Genomic DNA, 25,628 nt, shown 5'->3' on the forward strand with positions numbered 1-25,628 from the left:
ATAAAACCCTAGAGGCAGCCACGGTTTATGAGTGTGTAGTATAAATAGGAAAGCCGTGGCTGGTGAGGGCGGATCATTTGTGAGATTTGAAAGTAAGGAGAAGGTTGGTGGGTGAGAGAGAAAAAAAGTTTTGTTGGTTAAGTTAATTGTTTGAGAAGTTGAACCGGCTTAGTGGAGAACCAATGGAAGAAGAAGACCGGATGTACCGATTAAATGGCGTTGCGCATGTGGCTGGATTTATCGACCAAGAGGTTGGTTAAACCGGCTTTTTATTATTAATTTTTGTTTAATGTTGTTATTATTAATGGTAAATGTTAAATTAATATTTTAACAGTTATAAAAGAATTTTTTGCTGTTATCATGATAGTGAGTTTTTTATATTTATTAAATTTGTAATTTTTATTATTGGTAGAATTAACTTTTTAGTTTTAGGTGTTAGTAATATTGTTAGTGTTATTTTTGCTGTTCTTGTTATGCTTAGGGTTTTTTATTGATATTACTGTAAGTTGTTACTATTGTTGTCTGTTGAGAGTTCGCTATCCATCTTTTTATAGCCTACTAGGGTTATTAGTGGTGTGAGAAGACAACAGAATATGCCTTTACACGAGCGTATCATACCGTATCTAGAGACGGCGGGCTTATATCACTTGGCTAGGCTGAACAGTCAGTGATTCTGGGTTGATGAGCCTCTACTTAGCGCATTCATTGAGAGGTGGCGTCCTGAGACCCACACATTTCACATGCCCTTTGGGGAGTGTACGGTCACCTTGGAGGACGTGGCCTATCAGCTGGGTTTACCGATTGATGGTGAGCCTGTGAGTGGGTGCCTTAGTGAGTTTGAGAATTTCATGGAAAATGGAAGACCGGCATGGGTGTGGTTCCGCGAGCTGTTTGGGGAGTTACCTCCGCAGAATAAAGTGAAGCAGATGACAGTGTGCTACACATGGTTCCATGAGCGGTTTCGGGTTTTGCCAGCAGATGCTACTGACGACATCGTGCGTATATACGCGAGGGCCTATATTATGATGCTGTTGTCATCTCAGCTGTTTGCGGACAAGAATGCCAACCGTGTCCGCCTTCGCTGGTTGCCTTATGTGGCATCGTTGGATGACTTGGGTAGATATAGCTGGGGCTCGGCCGCTCTGGCGTGGTTGTACAGATGTCTTTGTCGTGGAACAAACAGAAACGTTGTCAACTTGGCTGGGCCACTACAGCTTCTACAGTCTTGGATCTTCTGGAGATTTCCTTGTCTGAGGCCTAGTGATTTCAACAGATTCGGGTTTTCACTTGCATCTAGGTAAAGAAATACGATTTTAGAGTTAGAAATTGTTCATTTACATCTCCCATTACATGTTATGACATTCTTTAAATTGAACTTGTAGGTGGGCTGAGTATCTACCGAGGAACGATGCAGTAGATCAAAGAGTGGTGGCTGCACGCCTTTGTTTGGATAGATTGCGTGTGCATGATGTGAGTAATTTAGTTATAGTTGATACAGTTATGTTTTCCTTGTTATAAAATTTGTTTTACGTAACATTTCATTATGTGATGTAGATCGTGTGGGAGCCCTATTCCTCTCCGGATGTCGCAGCTGTTGTTCATCCGGAGATACTACTTGACGAGCACCGCAGCCTATGGACGGCAGTTACCAGTCTCATTTATTTTGCTGCAATTGAGTGGCACCAGGTGGATAGGGTTATGCCTCAGTTCGGCGGGGTTCAGCATCTCCCTCATTTGGCTCTTAACATAGATTGGCTTCATGCGAAGGACGGCAGGGGTGGAGATAGGTGGTTCCCCTCCTATTATCGGGAGTGGCATGAGCATTGGCAGGATCGGCATGCCACAGTTTTACCGGTTGACCGAGTCGTTGATCCTGGGCCATCAGCTGAGTACCTGGACTGGTGGTGTCGTGTGGAGTCACATGCGTTCTTAAGTTGGACAAGAAAAAAGCCCATGACTCGGCATTTTCCCCCTCCACAAGGGCGAATGCTATCGGGAGGATGTTTGAGTTCCCATCCTGTGCAATCGCCAACAGTAAGGTGCCTCCATATTTGCCGTACAAGTGGGTACCATCAATACTCACAAGCGGCTTGCAATGTTGGAAGGCCTCAACGCAAGGTGGAAATGTCCAGAACAGACGATGAAAGTACACTGTTGACTCATCAATCTGGTCCACAACTCTAACAGGAGACGTCTGCAACACAGTAACTGTCCCGGGCATCGTCAACTCCACTCCTAGCATCCAACGTGGCAACTCGGCATAAAACTCTTCCCAATCTCCATATATTTGTGCAACTGCCTTCTGTTTTGCTTTCCAAACCTTCCGGTAACTGGGCTTGAAGCCGTAATCAGCTTCAGTTGCTTGTTGCAACACCTTGATCGGTACTGCAGCATCCGCACTAACCAACGGAAAAATCCTCGCACAGATAACGTGGTAATCAAGCTGACGGTGATCACTGGAAATAGATGTAGCTAAGCAAGTGTGGGGACCATTGTACCTCCTAACCTCCCAAGTGCCCTTCCGTGCACGGAGCGAAATCCGAATCAGCCAACTACAACTTTTGCCGAAATTCTTGCACTTTCCATGATACTTCAAATGGTCCGATTCCAACACTCGGTACTCAACACCTCGACGGATGCTATAGTCCTTCACACTAAGAACAGCTTCATCTTTACTCTGGAAGGATTGCCCAATCTGAAATTTGGTTGACGATCCACCAACTGTAGCAATTCCCGCCGGGTGTTCACCCAGAGCCTCCAAGTTTAGTGTCAAGAAGTGTGGAGGGTAATGCTGTGTGCCGGAACTTGAAGGACCTTGTTGTGCATGTGGATTAGCACCAATGTCATCATTGCTGTCCCCAAAGACATTTACAGGCTCCTGGTCAGAGTCATCGTCCCGCATTGCATTCTCTACTTAATCAGGTTCCCCGAATCCTTGAAGTTCATCATCTGTGGCACGACCTGATTCCCCCAGAAATGCCTGCTGCAGAACCCCTTCATTAGGGGAACGTACAGTACGAACTGCCACCGTTGGTACCAGATCAGCCGCAAAGGAAGGTGAGGCAACCTGCGGAACAGATGGCCGGATCGCTGGCACCGAGCAAGACGCACCGCCTGCGGCAGTCGAGCTATGAACAGGAGCCGATGCCCCAGAACTATCCAGAGTTACCTCCAACTTCGCATACAACTCGTATATTCTGACCTCAGGAAAACTCCTTACGCAATGAAACAGAACCCTAATATCTTCGTCAGCCGCTAACACGAATGTATCATACATCACACCGCTGGAAACTACAGCGATGGAAATCTTGTAGAAGATCTTCTTCACAAACTTGCTCCCAAAAACCCCAAGCTTCTGCAAGATGCTGCTCTTCAAATCTGACAAACTGTTTGACGAAGTAACAAATACACTCAACGGTTCTCTATCAGTGAACTTCACACCATATTTTTTGCTTTTTTTTTATTTTTCCAGAGCAATGGACTAAGACAAGAACACACTCTTCCTCACTTGACATTGTGATAATGATCTCCTCAGCAGCTACATTCTCACTCGAATATATATAGATTTTCATTATACATAAACCATTCTAGGTTACAGGGTTTTATGCCCATTGGATGGCCTTCATAAACCGTGGTTGCCAGCCACGTTTCATGCTTTTCCTTCTTCATAAACCGTGGCTACTTCCAGCGGTTTCTGAGTTTCACTAATAAAGAATAAACCGTGGCTGCCTACCACAGTTTACGTTGTGCATTTCCAACATGTAAAACCTCCCTGCCAGCCACGGTTTATGTGTATCTAGAAACCGTGGTTGACTCCCACGGTTTACATGGAAAACAAATCAAGACATTCAGGTATCAATATCTCTATTGTTGTAATCTGGTAAACAAATCTCTTCTTTATTTTAATTTGGTCATTTGCCCTAATTTATGGGAATATTATTTGTAAAACTTACCTATAATTAAAAAAAAAAAATCTTGTTCTAATCCATATGTATACACGTAACTTTGACACACTTATCAGAGCAGTTAACCTCAAATCTCAACCTCAAGTAAATGTTAGTACGTGCTAAGTAATGCAGGTGCCACCCAGGTGATCACTACTCAAGGCAATGCCAAAACATGCCGCCAGATGTTGACAAATCTGATAGCATGCAATCATATATATTTAATAATCTTTTGATAATGTCGCGTATTCTATATGTGCTAAATCTCTTTTACAGTAATAATTAATCACTACTTTGTCTTTCAGTTATATAGGTTTGAATATAATTATTCATACATGACTTTATAGTTATAGAGGGGATCATGTGCCCGATTTCCCCTTCAAGAATATGCTCCACTTTCTGCACTTTTATTGTATACGATGACAACAAAGAATGAATGAAATCCCAACCTAAGCTTTTTGATCAAACTTTTTCTCTCTCTCTTTTTTTTTCCTTTTCTTTTTTGGTAAAATCCTTTTTGTTTCGTGGCTATCTAGTCTACTTCAATTCATTCGTCTACTACGACTGTTCCCAGCTTTGTGCATCCGACATTATTGAAGTTGGATTCTCAATCATTTTGTTGATTCAATCAATACAAACCATGAAACTAAGTAAAAAATAATTGTATTCCACTCATGATGAAGGCATGAATTATTAATTTTCCTCTTAAGGCCCCACCACCCTTTATTATCGTTGGTGCTGCTGCTAGCTAGGTGCCACCACTTTCATCCAAATCAAATTGAACCAATTATCAGAACAAGAAGGGTTTCAATTTCATGTATATGCTACTCAAGGTTGACATGGTGTTAGCTACTCTTTAAACTTGGATCAAAATAATAAGCTCCTGTTATTATGTATAAGTATCTAATTTTTACACGAAAATTTTTATATCGTTTTAATATTAGTATCTTTAACAATTTATTCGCATTTTTTGTGTAATTTTTGAATTAAAAAATTTATTAAAATATACAACTAAATTGATATATAACAAGGATATTGTTATTATAGTGACAAAACTATTTGATGTACTAATATCTTTTTAAGAACTGGCACAATATTTGTTATTGTTAACTAGAATATCAATCATTCAATATATAAGTTAAAAGACAATCACGGAGATTAACTATGAAATCACAAAACAAACCGCATAAGTGAATGAAATTACTAGTTATCATTAATTTTGTCCAAGTTATCATAGGACTAGCTGGACACGTTGAATTGGACTAGACATTTTAGTTTGTAACTAAAATTAATTAGTTTGTTAGTCTCTAATATTTAATTCTCATATTAGTCCTTGGTTCATTTCGTTTCGTTAATTTCTAACGAAATTGTCTTACATTTTATGTTAAGTTACATATTAAGTGTCACGCTATAAATAAGACAAATTAATTTCTGAACAAATTATTACCATTAATTTAGTTTTTAAAATATTTTTTGTTAGACAAATTAATTTTTAAAATTATTTATTATAAGACAAATCAGTCCCTAAAAATTTTTAGTATCAATATATCTATTGGGCCTTTTGATAATAAATATTTTTGAAGAGCAATGTATTTTATAATGAATAATTTTAAAACTAATTTGTCAGATAATGAATATTTTAGAGGATCAAATTAATTGTAATTTGTCTAACGATCAATTTGTTTTTTTATATGCGTGGTACTTAACATCTGACGGGATAATATAATATAATACCTAGAATAATTCTATTAAAAATTGACAAAACAGTGAATCAAGATTAATATAATTTACGGAATTAAATGTTACAGAGCAAAATTGATAAATACTCTCTACTTTTTCAAAAAACGTAAACATATATAGGGTGTGTTTATCTTGCTCAGCATTGAGAACTTTGTCCATTATAATTAATTCATGGAAATGCAGGGTCTTGCGACTTGATCCTACTTGCACCCTCTATTGCTATTTGTGTCTCTGTATATATGTCACCACATCAAATTTTATAGACTACAAATTATGGTCAAGATGCTACGTCAGGAATCCGTTAGCCAAATATAGCACTTGTGAATTGTGATGGATTTTTTTAATATAAAAATATAGTCTCTCAAAATAATAAGAAGATATTAAATAACCTATTTTACATTGGATTCTTTATTTTTATAAATAAAATAAATATTAAATTTACCGAAATAAATATTTTTATAAGTATTTACCGTTTTAAATAACCATATCATATCACATTTACACTGTAAATGATATATATATATATATATATATATATATATATAAAAGACGTTAATCAGCATATATAAAAGGATGTGTAACTTTTGGTATTTTTCACACACATTTTATATCCTTTAACTTTCTCCTTTCTCTAGAAAACAAGGTTGAATGACCAGTAACAATCCATTCATAGTTGTAGAGCTTTATTCGAATTGTCGTATGAGAAATGGCAACAACGGGGTGACATTTGAGTGTCAAGATCCGATATTATTTTGCACTTAGCGTGTGGAGACGTTGTCGGATTTGAAGAGTTTGATATTGAGCAAGCTTGGGGGGACACAAGCGAGGGAAATCGGAAGGGTGGCGTATAGGTTGCTGGCACCCATGGAAAATGGAGTATTCCGGTTTTGGCTATTTCGACTTCACGGGGACGAGCATGTGCGATTGATGTTCGATATTCACGGGAGGATCATGTGTGAACAGGTAATGGAGCTGTCCGCCGAGGTGGGTCACAGTGATAGTGGAAGTTCCACACATGACACGTATGTGCAGGATGACCGTCCTCTCGCACCACCGCCCATTCATGTCTCGATTCTAGAGAATGAGGCAGAGGAGGGTGAGGAGGAGTCGGACGAGGACTACGTGGCGGACAGTGGAGACAGTGAGTCTTCTGATGGCGGCGATGAGGATGGATTTGTGCCAGAGACACCTGCAGGGGCTGTGCCGCGCCATGTGCTACCTCCACCTCACCCGATTCCGGCACTATTGGCTGTGCCAAGTCACTATCACAGTCTAGATATGGACACCATGCATGGGAGGATCCCAGTTTCTGACACCTGTGGAGTGGATTATAACCTGGACGGCGGTGTGGAGTTTCGGGTCGGACACAGGTGTCACATGGTAGAGGCTGAGTCTGGCACTGAGGTCGAGATGGCCTAGGGTCGGCGGCTGGCAGCGCTGGTGTAGCCGGCTGCAGAGGGCGGTGGGGCATGGTATGGCTAAGCCCCCCTGATGGTGGACCAGTGGCGTACTAATGGAAGTGTAGCTGAGGATGCATAGGTGGCCCTGATGGATGGGTGACTAGTGGTTGGGATCAGGTCAGGTACATACCGTAGTCATGCGAGGGAGGCGTCGCATACTGGCTACCAGGCCGCACACCTGCCCCGAATGATGACGCAGAAGCAGGTGATATCTGAGGAATCCAGGTGGATGTCTGTGCGGTACATGATGCATGCTGGTCATCCCCGATCACAACCTCCCAAACTGTGCGAAAATGCTCGGCTAACCGATCCATAGCCGGTGGGGCAGCGGTGTGAATATGGAAGGCGTCGTCAAGGAAGTTCTCATCAAGCATCTCATCCTCCTCCTGATGGGTACTGGAATGCCCACCCTCATGCCAACCAGGAGGTGGTATATCCCAATCTCTTAGTGGTTGTGCACCGCCGCTCCCATATGAATGCCAAGCTCTATGTGATGGGGGAAGGGGAGGTGGTGGAGGTGAGGCCTCTCTGTCCTGTAGGATGTCTCCATGCTCCTCCTGGTGGGCGTACTCGGCCTCCTCATCAGGCCCAACTCTGACCCCTACCAGTCTTGGGCAGGCCCTCTCCCTCCTGATCGGCTCGCCAGGCTGACGCTCTATGTGGCCCCTTTCTCTCCGAGCAGGTCATCGAGTATCATCCCTACCCTCTTTCGCACGTCGACGTCGATCTGGCACGCCGCGATGAAGGGAGAGATCATCCTTGGGCTAGCTGGCAGTGGGCTGTACGTCAGGGGGCAACTTCGCTAGCCTCGAGTCCTCCAGTACCTCCTGCCCCGATAGATGTCTAACCCGGCAAGCCCCACGCCACCAGTTATAGTACTTCAGGGTCGGCCTCATGTCGAACGTGTGCTGCACAGTGATTCGGCGACCGAGCTCAAACCTCTGGTGCTACATATCGTACCACTCTTTCAATTTGAGCGGCCACCATACATCCTCACCTCGACCAGTAGTAGTCAGGTACCTGTCAATGAAGATCGTGTGTTAGATACTTCCTTAAGTCATAGTAATTGAAATCTTTTAACGAATAAGTAAATAGAAATATAGCATCAATCTCACCTATTAAGATTCACCAGGGTGCCTGGTACCTGCTGCTCTCCATTGAACTGCTGTTTCACCCGATCAACATGGTGAAAATCGATGATATTAAAGCACAATAGTGAGACGGCTGACAACCATGTCCCCCACTCTTTCTCCTCACAAAACCATGGGGGACACAAAGCCTATAGGGTGGGGGTCATTATAGACTCTCCATGCAAACTGAAGAAAGAAAGTTTTCAGTGTAACACAAATACAATTATTAGAGGAAAGGTTTCGAATTATCCATATAACAATCATACTAAAGCATACAATTTATATCTAATTATCCAAAATAAAAAACATGCGTATTTTACAACTAACCTCGTCGAAATATAGCTGATCAAGAGAAACCCTCCAACGCAGGACCCTGGCCTCATGCTGATCCCTACTCTGCTGCGGCAATCCAACCAACCTAACACATCGAAGGATAGCATATACAGTTCGTTAAGTAACATTTCAAAAGTTTTGACAAAATTATTTAACTCAAGTACATAAAAAGAAATTTCTCACCTCGTAGCCAGCAGATACTGGTAGACGCCTCTATCTGGTGGACACCACTGGGAGAATCTCTGATGGATCTAGGACATCAACAACGAAGTGCAGCCAGCGATGTCCGTGACGCCCTGCTGAGCCGTCAAAGATAGGGACTGATATGTCCAGGCAAGAACAGCCGAGCCCCACAAAAATGTTCTACACTCTGTAAAGTCCCGGAGCAGCGGTAGCCAACGAAGGGACATCAGATTGTTGGACTTATCGGTCATCAGATACCCTCCAATCAGTAACATGATATAACACTTGGCGTACTGTCAGAAGGTCTCGGGATCGTCTGTTTGGGGCATCCGGCGAACACGATCCCGTAGCCACACAAGATTTAGCGTGAACGACTCCTTCCTCTGAGCCACCTGCTATGCTGCCACGGGAGGCCTGGCACCGAGGAGTTGCTCCACCAACGCCCACGTCTCCTTATGGTACCACCTACCAAAGTCATGGAGGCACCCCCTCACGGGGTTACCGTGTGCGCGTAGGCCCAGGTGGTACGCCACGTCCTGCAGGGTGATGGTGACCTCACCCCACGGGAGATAAAACGTGTGCGTTTCTGGACGCCATAGCTCCACCAGTGCCGAAATCAGGGAGTTGTCAAAAGTAAAATCCCTGAGTGGCACGGTGTCGCCAAATCTGGCCTCGGCCAAATATGGGACGATGGCGTCTGGTGGAGGCAAAGTGTGGCTCACTCGCCGGGGCAGTAGGAGGCGAGGCCTCTAATTAATGACAAACAAAAATAATATTTAAATTATATACAATCAATTATAACTTATAATTTTTTAAACATTTTAACAACTTAATTTTACTTTTGATAATATTTATCTCCCACAAGTCTCAAGATTAATTATTTTTATTATTACTTTTATTACAAATTAAATAACATAATACAACCAAACAAAGTCCTAAATTTCTTATAAAATAAAAATAGAAAACCTTAATATCATAAACAGTGTTATACTATCATGGCATTACATTTATAAACACTAACAACATAGCACTGGAATAACAGAGTTTCAAACTGATAACATTTATGTCATACGAACCTAGCACAAGCGGATAGAGTTCTAAATTAAGCCTACAGACCTAACTCATAACTCATATATCAACGTTCCTAGACATGACTACCATAACAATGCCAAAATCATTAAATTTAACAACCATAACAAAACTAACCTCGAAGTCGGCCGCTCCGACGTAATGTGTCGTCTCATTTAGCCTGTTTATGTCCTAGTCATTCCCCACTTAGCGCGCCATCATCGCTCGGGTCACAGGTATAGTCAGAAAGGGTTAAAAGAGAGGAGAAAGATGTCGAGAAAGTGAAAATGGAGCTGCCGTCGCGAGCCAAGGAGAGAGCTTCTGCTTCTGCACCGCTGCTCCTCACCGCCACGTTCTCGCCACTATTCTTTGTCGCCTCGCCGCTTCTGCTTCTTGCTTCAGTCTCTGTTTCTACTTCATTTTCTGCTTCTTGATTCTGCCTCTGCTTTCTGCTTCTATTTGAGCTTCTGCTTCTTCTTCTTCTAGGTCTGTTTCTGCTTCTACTTCTAATCTGATTTTGATTTGTTATTTTTTGATTTCATCGTTGTTGTGTATTGATTTAGTTGTTGAATTTGATGTTGTTATTTATGGATTTGAATAATGTTTAAGTTGTTGGTGTTGTTGAATCTAATTATTAATTGTTGTTGAATCTGATCATCATAATCCCTAATTTCCTAATTTTATTGTTGGTTTTATTCTTGTTCTTATTTCTGAATTTTTGAATTGCTGTTGCTTGTTTGTAGATTTCTGAATTTCTAAATTTCTATTCTTGTTCTTATTGTTAGTTTTGTTCTTGTTCTGAATTTCCCTAATCTGTTTTTATTTCTTGTTCTTGTTCTTGTTTTTTATTTTCCTAATAGAAGAGTAGCTCGGAAAATTATAGTGACAGGTTTTCCCTCTATGGGATGCTTGCCACTAATGGTGACAATAAACAGCTTCTTACCATGCCCAAATTGGTTAAAACGTTTGTGTAATCTAAAAGAGAATCAACAATGTGAAGCCTACAACACCAAGCTTAGCTCCAAAGTTCACTCACTTGAAGCCACACTCAAGGGTTCTAAGATTGCCTTCTTTGACATTTACTCACTCCTTTTGGATAAGGTGCAAAGTCCTTATTTCTTATTCTTGTTCTTGTTTTTTATTTCCCTAAATTTATAGATTTTTATTTTTGTAATTGAAGATGAATTTAAATAATTTTAATTCTTGTAATTAAATTTTGTTAATTATATTTAAAAAATTAAAATTTTGAGTTTTGTTAATGGAAGAAGAATTCTTCTTCTGGAAGAAAAAGAATAAGAAAATTTGTTCTCCTAGAAGAAGAAGAACAAGAATGAAATGGTGAGAAAAGAGTATTTTTGTCATTTAAAAAAAATTATGAGAAAAGACGGTTTTAAAATGAAATGTAACATTAAAGACGAGTCTAAATAAAAAATTCCATCAGGAACGGTTTCGATTCCGACCCTCAACGTTAGGAACCAAAACAATACTTATTCCTTTACGAAAAAATTAACTAATTTTTAGAAAATAACAACAATTCAAATAACTAGAAGCTGCATTATAATCTCTTCTTTCCTATAAATTTTAAATTTAAATAAATTCATCCAATCATAATAAATTAAATTATACCAAATTTTAAAATAAATTTAAATTGATCTTTTTGAATAAAATTTAATTAAATTAATAAATAAAAATTAAATAAATACTATTTAAATCATAATAAATAATACCAATCCTACGAAAATCTATTCAATTTGATTTAAATAGTACAGTCAAGAATGGATCCAAAATTTAAATAATACAGTCAAAAGTAGATCCAAAAATCTAAAAGTAAAGGAATCTAAAATTAAAATATTATATAATTAAATATAATGTCATATATTTGATAATAATATAATTATAATTAGTTTTTTTAATTAAAAAAATTAATAAATATTTATCAAATAAAAAAATTATCTCAATTTTTATAATTTTTAATAATTTTAAATTTAATAAAAAAATAAAATTATTTATTTTTAAATATTTTATTAATTAATTTATTTTATTAAGTATTCATGTAACAATAGATTATATTTTTATATTTTATATTATTAAAAAATATGACACAAAATAATATAAATTAATTGTGCTAATAATTTTTTTATATAAATTTAAAATATATTAAAATATTTTTATATAATAATAGGGGTAAAAATTAATAAAAAAATAATAAAAAAATAACTAAATAAAATTAAAAAAATAATATTATTATAAATAATATTAAAATACTTTTTATATGATTATAGATGTTAAAATTAATTTAAAAATATATAAAAAAAACTTTAAAGCAAATAAAAAATACAAATAATATAAATGTATGCAAAAAAATTTGAATCTTAATATATAAAAAATATTAATTTTTTATTATCACTACACTATTAAATTTTATTCTATATAATGCATCTTTTAGTATATGAGTTTAAAATTTGTTGTGGGAGGAAAGTCATTATTTAATCCTCTTTGAGTTTGTCCTTGAATACAGTATACCATTTTATTATTTGATTCAAATTATACTATAAATATTTTTTTATTATTTTGAAAAAATTATATTTTTATATTTATAAATATCCATAGTTCGTTTATAAATATGGTCTTCAAAATTTTAAATATATATCATTTGCACCCCAAATACGTTTTAAAAAATATAACTTTTATTTTTATTTTTCAGTGTAAATAAAAAATATGTATATTATACTCGTTTATACCATAAATAAAATATGCAACATGATTTAAAAATATAAATATTCCTCAAATGATATATATTGATAAATAAAATATTTAATTTGTTTATTTATTAAAAAAATCCCACTTGTTTTTGTAACAGAGTCTCAGATATGGGACATTGGCATGTTTGATATGTGTTTAATTTAAAATGAACTTTACTGACCCATCATCCAAGTATAGCAATATGTTGCTTCTGGATTTGCACATTTTTTGAAACGAAGGTTTCTATTGGCTCTATTTGGTTAATTAATCACAGTAATTTAGTGTCACTGATTTCCGTCACAATTATTCTTAAACTTTAAACCTAGTCGGCGTAAAAATGGCAATATTTTTATCGCATCAGTTTACGCGTTAGAATTAGGATATAAGTTTACAGTTTATACAATGCAAAGGAAAAAGAATAATATAGTGACGAACGCATAGTAAAATTAAATAATAAAAATATAACAAATATAAATAATACCCTAAATATTTTCATAATGTAAGAATAAGAACTATGCTTCAAACATTATTCTGTGAGAAAAAATAAAGCTTTCAAACCATCACACTCATGTTATGCTTGTAACTATCTGAATAGAAAAAGAAATGGATTTTGTCGATTTTATTTTAATTAAGAGTATAAAGTATATTTTTTAACTAATATTTTTTTCTATACTTTTTTGTCGTTCTATTTATGAAATGTATAATAAAAAAAAATCATATTTTACACTTTGAAGTGAAAAAAAAAAGATTTAAGAGAATGCACTTTAAATAAAAAAAACTATTTTAGTCCTTCATAATTGTTAGTTACTACCTTCTCTTGATTGTAACTATTTTAGTAGAAAACTACCATTTTACGTACCCGTAGTATTGTTATAAGAATATAAATCTTTTAAAATTATATCGGTCCTAATATTATAGATTATGACACGAAAAATTTATAACATTAAATTACTTTTATAAAATGATCATAAGAGACAAAAGTTTTCATCGGTTATGAAGGTCAGAGTCTTAAACAAAATTAAATAGTAAGTTTTTTAGTTATTATTTTCAAATGAAAGAGTTTAAATTTTCTTACTTAATTTTAGCATTTGTTATTTAAAATGTGAAGAATTTAATGTGTATATTTTATATTTGATTATGTATTAAATTTGTTACACAAATAAAAATAATTAATTTTTATACTTGTTATTTAAAAATAATATTTTTTATATACATAAAAATATAATTAGATATTAACATAAAAAAGTTTATATTGATAGTTATAAAATTAACTCATTTTTTTTAAATAATTGAATCTTGATTCTAGCTTTTAATCACAATATTAGTATTTTTTAAAATTATATGTAATAAATATTTAAAAGAAAAGAAGTGAAAATATATATTAAAAAGATAAATAGTAAAAATTTAAAATTAAATAAAAAATATGTATATAATAATTTTTTTTATTTAAATTATATTATGTTGTTAATTTTATTTTTTGTAGAACATAAAGATAAAAAAATAGAGAACGAGAGAAAAGAGAGAGAAAGATAAAGAAGAAGAATGAGAGAGGGAGTTTGTTAATTTTGAAAGCTAAGAAAAAAATTTATTTTAATTATAATGAAAATATCTGGTGACACATTTTGATTTGTCAAATTACTAATATAAAATATGAATTATAAACTATATATAGAGTGAGAAGGATAGAGAGAAATAAAAAAAAAGAGAGAGGTAGATAAGAAAATATAAGAAGGATGTTCACTAATTTTAGAGAAAAATATTTTTTCTAAATTTTAATAAGAGAGTGTCATATGACACATTTTAGTTATTAAATTAATTAGTAATATATAAATATAATATATAATATAGCTATATTCCAATTTTAGTATTTTAATTTTAATTTTAATTTAATTTAAATACAATTAGAGAATGTTATGTTGTATATTTTGATTGTCAAATTCGTAATTAGTTATTGATAATAATATATAAGAGAGATATAGTAAGAAAGAAACGAGAGAGATAAAAAAAAAAGAAAAGAGTTCTTTAATTAAAAAAAAAGATTTAATTTCAATCATAATAAAAAAAGATATGTGATGCATTTTAACTTTAAAATTAGTAATATATAATATACTACAATATCATAGTTATAGAAACTGAAAAGTAATTCTTAGAAGTAAGATAGATATACCAAACTAACATATAATACATTATATAACATTAAATATAATGATTCATGAAAATAAGTCTGGGAGCTCAAAATTACATAAATCAGCTAAATACAAAAATGATTCATGAATCAACTAAAAATACTTATCTATATAGTTCGAATCAATCTAATTCGAACTTTATTTTCATGTAATTCAAATCACCCTGATTCGAACTACACATGCACACATTCACTAATTCGAATCAACCTGATTTAAATTATACCATAGTAATTCGAATCAGCAACCTGATTCAAATTATACCACAGTAATTCGAATCAGGATGATTCGAATTACACACGTGCATATAGTAATTCGAATTGGTCAAATTCAAATTACTCACGAGTTAATTTTGGCCATTTTTTATTAAAAAATTAATATTTTATTAAAAATTAATAATTTAAAAATTAAAAAATATATATTTTATTTCATGCATTAAAAAGAAGCTAACAAAATATTTAATTACGAGACTTCTTTAAAATATTAATGAGCTATCAATTCGAATTTCATACAATGCTCTTTTGCCCATTTTTAATAACTCATGAATATTTTTTAATAAATTTATTTAAATTATACCACAAAAAATATTTTATTCTATATAAAATAATTAAAAAATGGCTTAAAAAATATTAGGAATACTATAAAAATTTGTAATGTTCTAATGACTTAGGATATTAAAGAAATACTCTACATAGATAATAATAATTTAGAAATTAAAGAAAATATATTTTTATCATGTATTTACCTAAATTACTAGAATATTACAAACTTTTATAGTACTCATAACATCTTTTAAGCCATTTTTTTAAATTGTTTTGCATAGAAAATGGCTTAAAATGACTTTTATCCTATGCAAAATAATTTTTAAAAAAATGACATAAAAAATGTTAAGAGTACTATAAAAGTTTGTAATATTCTAGTAATTTAAATAAATACATGATAAAAATATATTTTCTTTCATTCCTAAATTATTATTGACTATGTAGAGTATTTCTTTAATGTCCTAAGTCATTAGGACATTACAAATTTTTATAATACTCCTAACATCTTTTAAGCCATTTTTTAAATTATTTTGTATAGAATAAAATATTTTTTGTGGTATAATTTAAATAAATTTATTTAAAAAATTTATCAAAAAATATTCATGAGCTATTAAAAATGGACAAAAGAATATTGTATAAAATTCGAATTGATAGCTCATTAATATTTTAAAAAAGTCTCGTAATTTTTTGTTAGCTTTTTTTTAATGCATGAAATAAAAAATATATTTTTTAAATTTTAAATTATTAATTTTTTAATAAAAGAATGGACAAAATTAACTCATAAGTAATTTGAATCTGACCAATTTAAATTACTATGTGTACGTAAGTATAATTCAAATCACTCTGATTCAAGTTGATTCGAATTAGTAGACGTGTATAATTTAAATCAGGATAATTCGAATTATATAAAAATAAAGTTTGAATTAAGTGATTTGAACTATATAAATATGTATCTTTAATTAATTCATAAATATTTTTGTATTTAGCTGATTTGTGTAATTTTAAACTTCTATCGACTTATTTCAATGATGTACCCTAAATAAAAGCCTTCATTTGTATAACATTAAATATAAATATAGTACGACATATGTATATAATGACGTGGATATTGAAAGTGTCGTTTTCGTGCATGAGAGAAACTCTATTTTCATGCATCGAATTGAGGAAATATTGAGCAGAAATTATTTCTCGTGTTCAGTTCGGTCCTTGTCGTTGAGAGCGCTCAGCTCTGTACATAGCCCAGAGTTTCCTCCATAATTTATATAATATTACTATTATTTATTTTTGGACTTATCTAGTACCATTTTTTCTGTCTAATAACTAGATGTTACTTTCTCCTTTCATTTGCAAAATATCCCTTTCTTACAGTCATTTAGAAATAGAATAGTTCATATTTGAGAATATTCCTTGCAATTTAACTCATGAGTGAATATAAACTAGTAATACAATGGCTTGACGCCTATCATCATACATAGTAATACTAGTATAGTTTGGTACAATAATGATTTATTTATTTATAGGTGCTTCACGTGGTGTTACTATTGGGGGGTAAAATGGAGACAAAACTATCATTTCATATTAATCACGAATGCCCCCACCACTATAACACAAGTAAACCCCACTTCTGTCTTCTTTTTGTTGGGCCTCTGATTCTCATTAACATCAACATATATAAATAATATAATATGTAGATTTTTCTTTTATTTCTCATGCAAATTTGAAAACTTTACACACAATACTCATGTCATGAGATTTCATTTTTTTTTCTTAATGATTTTGGTCGAATATAGTAGTTATTGGGCTTCGAGGTATACTTAGGCCCATAAAATCATTGGGCCGGATCTGACGAATATGTGAGAACCCGACCCGATCATGTGGGTAATGTGATTATGTGAATCTGGAGATGAAGGACAAACGAGAAAAGGAACAAAACAAAAGCCAGCTTAGCTGCGTTGCAATTTGCAAGCCATTCAGATTGGGAAGGAAGAAGAAACTGTGTCGATTCAAATCAAATTGAATCGAATCGAATCCCTATTTGTTGTTGCTGCTGGAATCGGAATCGGTTTGAAAGTGACAAGCAACGCACATCACATGATCATACAACAGAAACAGTAGTAACAACAACAGAAATCTAAAGGGAAAACAATGGGGAAGAATCAAGCCTACAAAGCTATGCAGAGGGCCAGGCTCGGCGGCGCCTCCGCCGGCCCCGACGAGATTGAAGACGGCATGGTTTGTACCCTTCCATACCACCCATCTATTTAATTTTTCTCATTCCATTTAACCTAATCTTGCTTTTTGTGGATTTAGGGTTCTATTTTTTTTTTAAAAAAAATTCAGCATGTGCTTTTGTTCCTTTTATTTACTATATGCTTTTCTGATTGTTTTTGGTGTATTCCCTAACAAAATCCTTTTCCTTATTCAAGACATTGAGTCATTTTGACCTTCATAGTTTATGCTTGGTTCTACACTCTCTAGACTCAGTTTGGTATGGTCTTATAATTAGGGAAAACATAAATAATAGGTGTGATTTTTCGTGAAAATTTCATTTTGGGATTTAGTTACTTCGGGAGGCCGCCAAACTGGTCATTAGTGCCATCAGTTTAACGGTAAATTCATTATAAGTTGTATTAAAGGTGCTGATAACGGCACGAGGTTTGGAATTTATTCCTTGTGACTAATCTATTATGATAATGGACAACTTGATAAAATATAGCTGAACTCTACTACATTGGAACAGCAGGGTCATCAATGTTGACATGGACAAACTAAACCTTTTCAGAACTAAGGAATAAAGAATTGACAGTTGATGCATATGTGTGCTGTGTACACATGGATACCTAATATTAGCAAGAATCACACAACAGTACCCTGGATTTTTTATTTTTTCCTAGTAGCTTTCAATTTAATAACACTGTATTAGAAACTTTGTTGAAAGGAATGCTTCTTCCCTTGGCTCTCGGTTTTCTTATCTTTTTGTGTGTTATGGGTTTTTATGCTTTGTAATACTTGAATGTTAGATCTCTGTTTTTCTCGTGGACCTTTATTGATGAGGACAGTCGCAGGTGGATGGTTCATTTCATTCACCAGAGTGGCATGCTGCTCGTTTGGCTAGCCTTAACACTTCTCACACAATTACCTGGGAGGAGTTCAAAAAGAAACAGAAGGTAATCATTTCAGCACCTTTACAGCACCTTTATTATTTAATCTTATAAAGGAAGTACAAATCTCATTTGTTTCTGGGGACTGAGGCTACCTACTTTACTTTTTTTCATCAGTGTTAGTTGAAAATAGGCCCATGAATTTTCTATGCTAATTAGTCTTTGAGCTTGCATATGCTATAACTCTTTTACCGTTACGAATCCGTGTCAGTGGTGAGGACTGTGATAATAAGCGTGGGACTGTAATAAGATCGTATCTAGCCACTAGAAAGTTGAACTGAGGAAACCTGTGGGGCAGGTAAAGGTGAATTACTTCTCTGGCCTACTAACTGAGGTGGTCATAGGCGAAGTTTTGACTTGCTTTTATACGGTATTTCTGACCCTGACCAATAGTTCTGTTTGTGACTGTTGCTTGTTCCCCGGGGAGCTCTTCTGGATTTGCAAGTTTGTTTCTAGCTTGTGTCAATTTCCCAGGGCAATCACTCCATTAATTATCTTGTTTTTCTTTAATGTGTAATACATTTGATTTTATTAGAATTTAATTTAATAGGAAGAAGAAATGAGAAAAGGGGAGTTGGAAGCAGATGCAGATAGGATGATGAGAGAGTACAGAGCTCAACTAGATGCTGAAAGGGCCCGCAAACTTTCCCAAGGAAGGAACCATTCTGGTAGTAAGTCCAAACTCAAAGGTATGTGTGCTGAGGTTGCAAAAACATGGTGACTGGCATGTGTTTCTTGTATTTCTTTTCCCCACTCCCAACTTATAAACTGTTGCATGTTATCCCATGCAGTTAAGAAGGACAAAATTTCAAAGAAGCACAGCAGCAGAAAGCGAAAGGTGCTTTTTGATTTCTAAAACGTGTAGTTCTGAAATCTACTTTTCCCAGAGAAGAACTCGGTTTTTTATGCTAAAATTAATGGCTTTGTTTTCAATTCGAATAGTAATGTTAGTATGCTACTATCCCCTCAAATTTCGCATCACTGCTAAGTAGTGGCTATCTCTTTCCTCTTAGTTTTCAGTAAGGTTGATATTGGACCAATTATAGTGTGTTTAAATTATTGGCACAACAGGCATGTTGAAAATTTGGTGAAGGCTTGTATGTGTATCTCTGTTTTGAACTTCACTTTGTTCGAAACGTTGCTGCTTCCCTTTCCCTCTAGATAACTGATAAAATGTTTGAATGGATTTAAAGTTCATTATCTCTCGGCAAACATTTCTTTTTTTAAAAAGGAATAAGTTTCTGTTAATGAAATGGATAATCATATATAATGTACTTGTAGTCTTGTACTATCATTTGCTTTACATCAATGTCTTTGTTTTAAGGTATGAAAGTGCTTTTCTGACTGAAGTGATTGATTATTTATCTCGTAGGTTTTTATTGTTAGATTTTGCAAAACGATTGTTAAGTACTGTGGCATATTGTTTTGATTTATATGGGGTATGACTCGTCTATCTTATCCATATGATGAATTACTTTATTTGTAGTTGTTCAAATGAATCTAGCAATGTTGAATAGGGTATATATCTGTTTACTTTTGTTAATATTTGTATATTTTCTATGGCTTCTCATTGTAACTACTATTGTAGCATTCAAGAAGATCTTCATCTAGCTCCTCTTCATCATCCTCCTCATATTCTTCCAGTAGCGATGAAGAAAGAGGGTCAAGAAGATCCAAGTCCAGGTCCAAGAGATCAAAGAAGGAAAAGAAGGCAAAGTCAAGAACAAAGGATTCTGGAACTGATGATGAAGATGGTGGCCCAGTTCGCCTTTCAAAATTTTTTGGGAATGTCAAGAGTTGATAGGTGATTTATTCAATACTTGGTTGTGTATCATAAAAATTGTTCTATGCAAATAGTAAATTCTGGTCTGCTGCTTTCATGATCAACGTATTCTTTCTCTATAGATTTGTAATTGCATGTCATATTATGTATTCTCTTTCAGAGAGATTATTTTATTGTCTTGGGTTAACCTGTGAGATTGGAGTGACCATTGAGTATCAACGACCAGACATCGAAAATCTTCTGATCTATTAGGAGCATCCTTAATGAAGACAAAGTGATAAGGGGAGATCTTTCGTTTTCTTTTTTTCCCGGGAAGAAAATTACCTTTTTAAATATGGTAGGATTTTGTTACAAAATTAATTTACTTAAAAAAATGCTATTGTATACTAAAAATTAGTTATTATATATTTTATGTATAAAATATATGTTTTGTTTTATAAATTCTAATGTGTATTTTATAATTCAACATATATTCAAGCAAGGTTGAATGAACTTTGTTGAGTTAATGAATTCTTCCCTAAGTTGAAACCAAAAGATTCTGTGTTCGTGGTAAACTGGGAATGTCACAAAAAAGAATGGTTAGTCAGAAGCTTTAAACTTCGTTTTTATCAGTTACCGTAAATTGTAGGGATCATTCTAGCAAATAAGGAAAGAGACTTGGCATGATGCTGAATATCAGTCATCGATGTTGCTGAAAGATGAATAACAAGAAAGACCTCAACAGAATAAAGTAAAACGCTTTTAGAAAAATGGATTTTTGGTTCCCAACTCACTCGTCTCTCGAGCCTCTAAAGGTCAAGCTTAAAAAGTAAAAATCCATAGAGAAATTCAACCACTGTTAAAACGGAAGCAGCTGCTATTAGCGTGCGCTCTCTTCTCTTTTCCTTTCCTTTTTTCTTTATCCTGAAAGAAAAACCTAACAATGGCAAAAGGCGCCTATAAGTTCAAAATGAAGAAAATAATAATTATGACTTGTTGATCCTTGATGCAATTCTTACAAAAATAAAAGAAGATATAAAAACAAAAGACTTCTTTGAAAAAATTATCAAGTGGAAAAGAGTACAAAAATACATTGTTCTGCTTCAAAATACAAAATCGGCAGGAGCACAAATTTGACAAACAAGGATTTAATGGGTGAAGCCAATGAACTGGAGAATAATATGAAGCAAAATAAGCCATCCATGATCCATACAAGGTACATTGTTATGATTGTTGTTTGTTGCAGTCTGCCAATCATGCCTCTAATCCAAAATAATTTAACTCCAACAAAGGTCATCTGGTTTCAGATGATTAAATATTTTAAAATATATATACAGAAATCTCTATTGACACAGTCACCACACATTTTCTTTAAAACCCAAAGATAATATCTTCCAAATCACTATTGACTTTACTGATATTCAGGGTTAAATGCTAGAGCCTCTCTGTATATCAGTTCTTTCATCTGCTCCTCTGTCAAAGCATGCTGCTCAAAATCAAAGTTGAAGGGGGTCATGCACACCGGTTCATCACTTATGTCATGCAGCGATGTCAGGTACGGGTGTGCCAGTGCATCTTCAACTGCACACAAACAAAGAAAAGTTAGTGCTAGCACAACACTTGGTAAGGTAAAGATAAAAAGAAACTGGGTTAAGAGCGCAGGACAAAGTTATCATAACAGAGAGACGACGTGGGAGAACATCAACTGAGTTGTTAAATAATGGTTTCCTTAAATGACTTTGTCATTCAAATCTTCTGGACAGGGAAACAGCTTATAATTTGATTTCAAATTAAACAAAGAAATAACACCTTCAGTTGGTTAAAAAAAAATGAGCCTCAGTGCCTCACTAAGCATCTAAACAGAACATGCCACAATTAATCCATAGTCAAAGCCAAGCTGTAGGTTTGGGATGTGTAAGCATTGATAGAAGATGTGCAATAGAGGAAATGATATACAAACATTTGTCTGAACTCCGAAGGATACAAAGATCAATGCAAGTTTACCAATACCAAGAAGAAAGCACTTATGATGCAACATCTAGTAGTAAATTATCAAACAATGTTACTTTTAATACGACCATTTGACGCCAAAAAGCATACAATTTTAAAGAGAGATGCATCAACCTTGTATACGAAAACCAAAGGAAATGAAAACATACCAGTAATCCTTTGTCGAGGATCAAAGGTCAACATCTTTTCAACAAGATCAATGGCTGCAGGATGGACCTGAGGAAACTTTTCTTGGAAAGATTGGCGTCGGTAAAGAGGGAGTTGCCTAATGTATCTCTTAGCATTTTCATTCAGAAATCCCAAATCAGCTTCTGATGGGGTGCCAATGAGCTGTACAGTATGAAGCATGTCAATTATATTGATTAATTGATATCAATCTAGGCTGTTGTCAAATTTAAAGTGTATAGATCAAACAAGTTTTAAAAAATGAAAGATTCCAGCACAAATTCATTGATTCAGTCAAGGGGTCAGATTATAGTCAAGGATAAACATATTACTATGAAAATAAAATCTAGCTTAATTATATACTCCAGAAAGACAGTGCAACGAATTTCAATTTGGTTTAATGTGTTAACGAAAAGTCTAAAAAGGTTAATCATTTCAATTTCAACCATTAAAAAAAACAATGTAGATCAATAAATGTTTAACTTCTTCAAAAATCAAAGACCTCTAAATAAGTTACCTCCATAAGTAGACGCAGTTGATGCACGTGATCTCTGCCAGGGAACAATGGTTTTCGATCCATCAGTTCCATGAAGATACAACCAACAGACCATACATCAATTGCTGCAGTATAATCGGAAGAGTTTAACAGAAGCTCTGGTGCTCGGTACCATCTTGTAACAACATATTCAGTCATGAAATCAGTCTCAGAGGTGACACGGGCCAGTCCAAAATCACAAATTTTTAAGTCGCAGTTGGCATTCAGGAGAAGGTTGCTAGGTTTCAAGTCCCTATGCAAAACATTTGCTGAATGTATGTACTTCAAACCACGGAGGATTTGATACAGAAAGTACTGCAGAAATGAAAATCTTGGTGATGAAAGTTGATATAGGATGAAGGTGAGAGAGGGAACAAAGAGATATTATTTAAAGAAATTCCAATTTTCTCTTGGCATTAAAATTTGTACCTGACAGTGCTCCTCTGACAATGCTTGATTTGAGCGAATGATTTGGTGAAGATCAGTGTCCATCAACTCATAGGCAATGTAAACATCATTGAATGCCTCCCTCTGAGGTGGTGGCACTATATCCCTTATTGCAACCACCTGAAAAACAATCGCAACACATAAAGAATAAAAGAAATATTCGTAATGCTAATTCTAAAATTGTGAAATTTCCACTCATGAGGTTATCCGGTCACCCCCTTTCACCACCTCCTTTCCAGACACCTCCTTCCCGGATATATACGACAACCTATTTCAAACAGGGCTTTAAATCAAACAAGATTTAAACCACACGTGCTTTTGTTGTTACCGGAACCACAACTCGGCAAATGTTGGTAACCATGCAGTAAATGCGACATTCTTAACTGAATATCTAGAAAGCACATTGTTGTCACCTGGTGCCGCACGGGCAACAAATTAAATAAGAAACGCTTGTGTACATTCATTAAGACAGGGTAGTTATGGAAAGTAACGACACCGTGTTTGAGGATAAAACTCTAAGCTGTTCAATGATAACTACAGGATATCAAACAAGAACCCGAATCAACCAATTTGGATAAAATTCTGTCGTTTACTTGTAGCCATTACCCATTAAGAGTTATTAACTAACTAGCAGCCATTTTTGCGAAAACATGGTCATCAATGATTTTACTACTAGTAATCTAAATACCAGCCATGAAAATGATGATGTATAAACCAATTGGATCTTTCATCTTTAGTTACACATCCAGTAAGAAAAGTTGTTCTGTGAATAGCTTCAACAAGTGAAAAATTCAAAGCATCAAGTACAGAACACATTAAGCAAGATCTAATCGACAAGCAAATCTCAAACCCGAAACATACACACCCACACCAAACAACAAACAATAAAGGGGATTCATGTAAATTCAGAGATGAAAAATAAAACTATCATTCACTCACATTTTCATGATCCATGTGACGAAGCAGCTTGATTTCACGGAGGGTCCTCTTGGCGTCAATCTTGTTGTCAAATGCATTGGCAATCTTCTTAATGGCAACATGCTCATTCGTCTCCGAATTTAGAGCGGAACTACATACATATTACATTCACATTAACAAAACCCCATGACACAGAAATGGAAAGAAAAGATCAGATTTTTAATTTTTCCGATTTCCATTCCGAACCCAATAAGAAAGACCAATTTTTTATGGAAGGAAAGGAACAAATCAACACAAAAACGCAAACTTTAAGGGTTGGATTTGCTTACCAAACGATGCCATAAGCGCCTTTCCCGATGGGCATAATGGGGGGTTTGTATTTGGCGGTGACTTCGAATATGTTCCCAAATATGTTGTATTGGATGAACCTACCGCCGTGGCTCAGCGTCGCCGGAATATTCTCCACACCCGTGGGCGCTGCCGGCTGCTGGTGCTGCTGTTGATGGTCCTGCGGCGGAGGCGCCGCGTCGGACATGACAGCGTCAGCAGGTGGGGCAGCTCCTCCTTCCATTCCTGTCTTTCTCTCTCTTCTCTTTCTCTTCTCCTTCTTCTGTGCTATGCCTATAAATGGGGTTTTGGTTTTTTGAGACAACAGAAAACAAAACCAAAATAAGGGTTAATAGGTAATATCCCTTATCAAATGAATTGGTTTGTGTATCAAATATATATTAAGTATATACAAAGAATAAATGTAAAAATGGAATATCATAATATTAATATGTATTGGATTTTGATGAATAATATACGCAGGATGATGCAACTGCACTTATAAACATTGGGAGTTTGGTGTGAGTTGAAACCTGATCTTCTGTCTTGTTTTGTGTTTTTGGTCAAACAGATCTGTGATTTATCATATGCTTCTCTCTCTCTCTCTCTCTCTCTCTCTCTCTCTCTCTCTTATGTGTGATCTGCCCAAAGTTCTTCTCTTTATTGTAACGCATTGCTTAGTCCATGTGTATAACACTTCACTAATATTGTGATAGATTTTTAGCTTAATATATTTATGATGTGCATTCAAAATGAAAAGGAAAACATTGAAGGAGCATTTTTTTTCCACTGAAGTTTATATGGTGTTTGTAATAAATGAGCAGGAACTTGTATATTTGGTTTACTAAAATAGAATAAATTTTTAAAATATTATTTAATACAAATAAGATAATTAGATAAATATGCCAAAAATATAAATCTGCTAAATATGGCTATCTTGATTTATATGTAGATTCTAAACTTTAATGACTTACTAAA

The 25,628-nt window shown here is 34.6% G+C and overlaps 3 protein-coding genes across 4 annotated transcripts; 2 read left to right on the forward strand and 1 right to left on the reverse strand.

The window, feature by feature from the left end:
- The first annotated feature begins 740 nt into the window (after positions 1-740).
- Positions 741-1,694, forward strand: LOC112782498 (protein MAIN-LIKE 1-like). Its single transcript, XM_025824908.1, has 4 exons — positions 741-1,297; positions 1,383-1,470; positions 1,555-1,651; positions 1,687-1,694. Exons 1-4 carry the CDS (start codon positions 741-743, stop codon positions 1,692-1,694), a joined length of 750 nt encoding a protein of 249 aa, XP_025680693.1.
- Positions 1,695-17,233: 15,539 nt separating this feature from the next.
- LOC112791558 (uncharacterized) lies at positions 17,234-20,442 on the forward strand. Its single transcript, XM_025834436.3, has 5 exons — positions 17,234-17,557; positions 18,391-18,492; positions 19,037-19,175; positions 19,278-19,324; positions 20,075-20,442. The coding sequence occupies exons 1-5, from the start codon at positions 17,471-17,473 to the stop codon at positions 20,285-20,287; spliced, it is 588 nt and encodes a 195-aa protein (XP_025690221.1). The 5' UTR covers positions 17,234-17,470; the 3' UTR covers positions 20,288-20,442.
- A 953-nt stretch (positions 20,443-21,395) lies between these two features.
- Positions 21,396-25,427, reverse strand: LOC112791557 (mitogen-activated protein kinase homolog MMK1). Of its 2 annotated transcripts, none has more exons than XM_025834434.3 (7): positions 25,184-25,427; positions 24,653-24,944; positions 24,345-24,474; positions 23,388-23,525; positions 22,941-23,273; positions 22,408-22,588; positions 21,396-21,829 (listed from the first exon to the last, which is right to left on the reverse strand). In XM_025834434.3, exons 2-7 carry the CDS (start codon positions 24,892-24,894, stop codon positions 21,660-21,662), a joined length of 1,194 nt encoding a protein of 397 aa, XP_025690219.1. In that variant the 5' UTR covers positions 24,895-24,944; positions 25,184-25,427; the 3' UTR covers positions 21,396-21,659. The 2 variants fall into 2 exon arrangements, with proteins under 2 accessions (XP_025690219.1, XP_072089620.1); XM_072233519.1 differs by having other exon boundaries at positions 25,130-25,315.
- Between the last annotated feature and the right edge of the window lie 201 nt (positions 25,428-25,628).

The sequence above is a fragment of the Arachis hypogaea genome, chromosome 3 (assembly GCF_003086295.3).
Source record: "Arachis hypogaea cultivar Tifrunner chromosome 3, arahy.Tifrunner.gnm2.J5K5, whole genome shotgun sequence".
NCBI classification, from domain to species: Eukaryota; Viridiplantae; Streptophyta; class Magnoliopsida; order Fabales; family Fabaceae; genus Arachis; species Arachis hypogaea.

Excerpts from the sequence above, each read along its gene's own strand:
- LOC112782498 (XM_025824908.1), top strand. The coding sequence starts at position 741 with ATGCCCTTTGGGGAGTGTACGGTCACCTTGGAGGACGTGGCCTATCAG. Across the intron at positions 1,298-1,382 it reads GGGTTTTCACTTGCATCTAG|GTGGGCTGAGTATCTACCGA; the intron begins GTAAAGAAATAC and ends TTGAACTTGTAG. Across the intron at positions 1,471-1,554 it reads ATAGATTGCGTGTGCATGAT|ATCGTGTGGGAGCCCTATTC; the intron begins GTGAGTAATTTA and ends TATGTGATGTAG.
- LOC112791557 (XM_025834434.3), bottom strand. The coding sequence starts at position 24,894 with ATGGAAGGAGGAGCTGCCCCACCTGCTGACGCTGTCATGTCCGACGCG. Across the intron at positions 23,526-24,344 it reads GTCACATGGATCATGAAAAT|GTGGTTGCAATAAGGGATAT; the intron begins GTGAGTGAATGA and ends ATTGTTTTTCAG. Across the intron at positions 21,830-22,407 it reads TCCTCGACAAAGGATTACTG|TTGAAGATGCACTGGCACAC; the intron begins GTATGTTTTCAT and ends GTTTGTGTGCAG.
- LOC112791558 (XM_025834436.3), top strand. The coding sequence starts at position 17,471 with ATGGGGAAGAATCAAGCCTACAAAGCTATGCAGAGGGCCAGGCTCGGC. Across the intron at positions 17,558-18,390 it reads ACGAGATTGAAGACGGCATG|GTGGATGGTTCATTTCATTC; the intron begins GTTTGTACCCTT and ends GGACAGTCGCAG. Across the intron at positions 19,176-19,277 it reads TAGTAAGTCCAAACTCAAAG|TTAAGAAGGACAAAATTTCA; the intron begins GTATGTGTGCTG and ends TATCCCATGCAG.